This window comes from Perkinsus marinus (genome assembly GCF_000006405.1).
Source record: "Perkinsus marinus ATCC 50983 genomic scaffold scf_1104296966164, whole genome shotgun sequence".
Taxonomy (NCBI): Eukaryota; Perkinsozoa; order Perkinsida; family Perkinsidae; genus Perkinsus; species Perkinsus marinus.
The window spans coordinates 1-2,453 of NW_003204034.1; the positions used below are offsets into that span (position 1 = coordinate 1).

Genomic DNA, 2,453 nt, shown 5'->3' on the forward strand with positions numbered 1-2,453 from the left:
GGCTAGGTTATTATGCACTTCAGGATGAAGTAAGGGAGAAGATCAGAATGCCCTTGCTTGTTCTGTACGTTATCATCAATCTAGATCGCCGTGTATCACGCGATTGTTTCACCGTCCTCCCGAAGCTCTCTCCTTACCAATAGGTGCCCCCAGCATTACGATAACTATTGAACAGAGGTCTGCTTAGGTCGTCTTGTGTTATGGTGAATTTTAAGACATGAAGTTGAGGGTAGACTGTGGCTACAGAATTTCCAGCTCGGGAGCGTATGGTCATCTGCCGTCAACAATATATTATGGTGGTTGCCGTCTTCGTTGAATTGAAGATGTTATTCAATTGATAATAACTCGGATACAGGATTTCTCTGCAGTGCCCCGGTATGTTTGTTGTTGGGCTTGCTCAGTATGACTTGAAGAGGCGTTTCAAAATTGCTCGTGGCTGTTGTTGTTATAGTGTGAGGAAAGTTCATCATTGATTCAGTTCAGCCATTGTGGAAGTGATTGATTCGTCCATTGGCCTGAGTGCCGACGAGGGGATATGCGGGTTTTCGTCAATGATCGGTGAGTCGCGTAGCATCCATGATTTTCGTTATGGAGAATACTCCTGAATCTGGAGGCTGGACTGTCGTTACGTTGGGGGGCGAACGCGATGGTGTCGTGGTGTATTTGGAGAGTGGTCAAGCGACGACGTCGTCGTCATGCAGGGTTATTGTCAGGTTCTGTGTTGATCTGAGTGATGCAGCGATTGGTAGGGGTGCTTTCAGTGAGGTCCGCAGAGGACTAGACGTTCTTACGGGCGAAGCGGTGGCAATTAAAACTTACATGGTAATAGGCGTTAGAACCAGCAGTACACGTGCAAGTAGAACGATGCGGATATGGTGATCAGTAGTATCGTGGATGAATCAATTGTCTTCAAATCGTATATTGGTCTTCGATGGTTCATAGCATGAATAACGTGTTATGTAGGCAACATGTGAGAAGGCTCTGGATTATTTTACTCGTGAAGTCCGGGTGCTTGATATGCTCAAGGTAGTATTAGAGAGGAAATGAACTCAGTCGAGGAACTCTGGGGTTGCTTCGTACGCAGCCGTGAATGGTTCTAGTGAAGAACGCCGCACCACGAGTGGTTGAAGGCCGAATGACTACTTGTGAGCAAAGGTTGAAAGTTGGTGGTGTATAAAGTCACTACCCGGATTTGAACCGGGGTTGTCACGGCCACAACGTGACGTCCTAACCACTAGACGATAGCGACTCTGAAATTTTTTTAGTTCGTCGGGATATACTTCACCAATTGGATTGAAGTTGAGGGTTCATGTTGAGGCTATTGATTTCCTCGACAATATCGGCATCAGATATACTCGTATCGACTCTTTGATAATTTCTTTGATAATTTGATGATTTTGGGAATGAACATCATATTGAGATGATGCCAAACTGCTATTACTATTCCTCCTCAGAGAGGTCCCCAAGAAAGTCATATTTCTATTCCTGAATGGATTGATGATACTCGAGAAGGCGGCATGTTTATCCGGCTGCTCTCTTGTACAACAACAGAGTAATCATGGTTGCCTTGCCAACAGCGATACTTGACTTTCCAGGGCTGGAACGCCGGGGCCTGACAGTCACGGCAACCTGATGATAGTCATGGAGATGGGCATTGAGACTCTCGACACTTATGTCCGCACCAAGTAGTAGTAGTAGTAGTAGTGAAGAAAGGGAGTGCATCCGGAATTGGGTCGTCCATATCAGGCGAGCCGAGTCGCCTGGTAACTACCACTTCGACACTGACGAGTTGGGAGAGATTGTAGTCAGACTCATCGACATTGTAGAAGCCCTTCACTCGATTGATATGGTGCTCACGAGCGATGGTGCTCATGACTCTTTCTGCTCACTCAGTTGTCTCTACTAGGTGCATCTCGATCTCAAAGCTGATAATATAATGCGAATGCGTGACGGGCAGTGGAAACTGATAGACCTAGGGGGGCTTATGCTGGAGGGCTCAGTAGTATCGCCAGCTAATGGAGGTTCGATAACATTCACTCCAGTGTGGGTCCAAAGGCTTCTTCATAAATCGTCATCTCCGTGTAAGGTACGCCTCTCCCGAACTTGGCAGGCCGATGGCCGCATATTTGTCTGGTGTAAATGATGCTGATGATGAGCGACAAGTCATCAGAGTCTCCAAGTCTATGGATGTGTGGGCGTTGGGAATTTTGATTTCCAAGATCGTTCTCGGTAAGAACACATCTCCCTGTAGTTTGAATGTTTGACAGGTGTAGTTTTAGGAGTAGATAACTTAACAAGAATTATTCACAGTGATCGATACAGTAATCATAGAGCAAACGCTGGGCTAACAGAGGAGACAAGTATCACAAGAATGTGAAAATTAAGACAGACACTCGTGTTCAACAGTTCCTCACAAAAGGCACTCGCATTCCTTTCTATGCCACTAGCGTGCA

General features: G+C 46.1%; 1 protein-coding gene and 1 non-coding gene across 2 annotated transcripts; one reads left to right on the plus strand and one right to left on the minus strand.

Annotated features, from left to right (window-relative positions):
• Positions 1–476: 476 nt before the first annotated feature.
• Pmar_PMAR023878 (hypothetical protein) lies at positions 477–2,229 on the plus strand (the record flags this gene model as incomplete). The annotated part of the gene is made up of 8 exons (XM_002769294.1): positions 477–558; positions 714–822; positions 964–1,026; positions 1,455–1,552; positions 1,596–1,685; positions 1,747–1,849; positions 1,907–2,043; positions 2,087–2,229. Coding segments are annotated over exons 1-8 (766 nt in total), but the record flags the coding sequence as incomplete, so codon positions are not given.
• Positions 1,178–1,249, minus strand: Pmar_PMAR023879. Its single transcript has one exon. It is a non-coding gene; the product is annotated as a tRNA-His (tRNA).
• Positions 2,230–2,453: the final 224 nt, after the last annotated feature.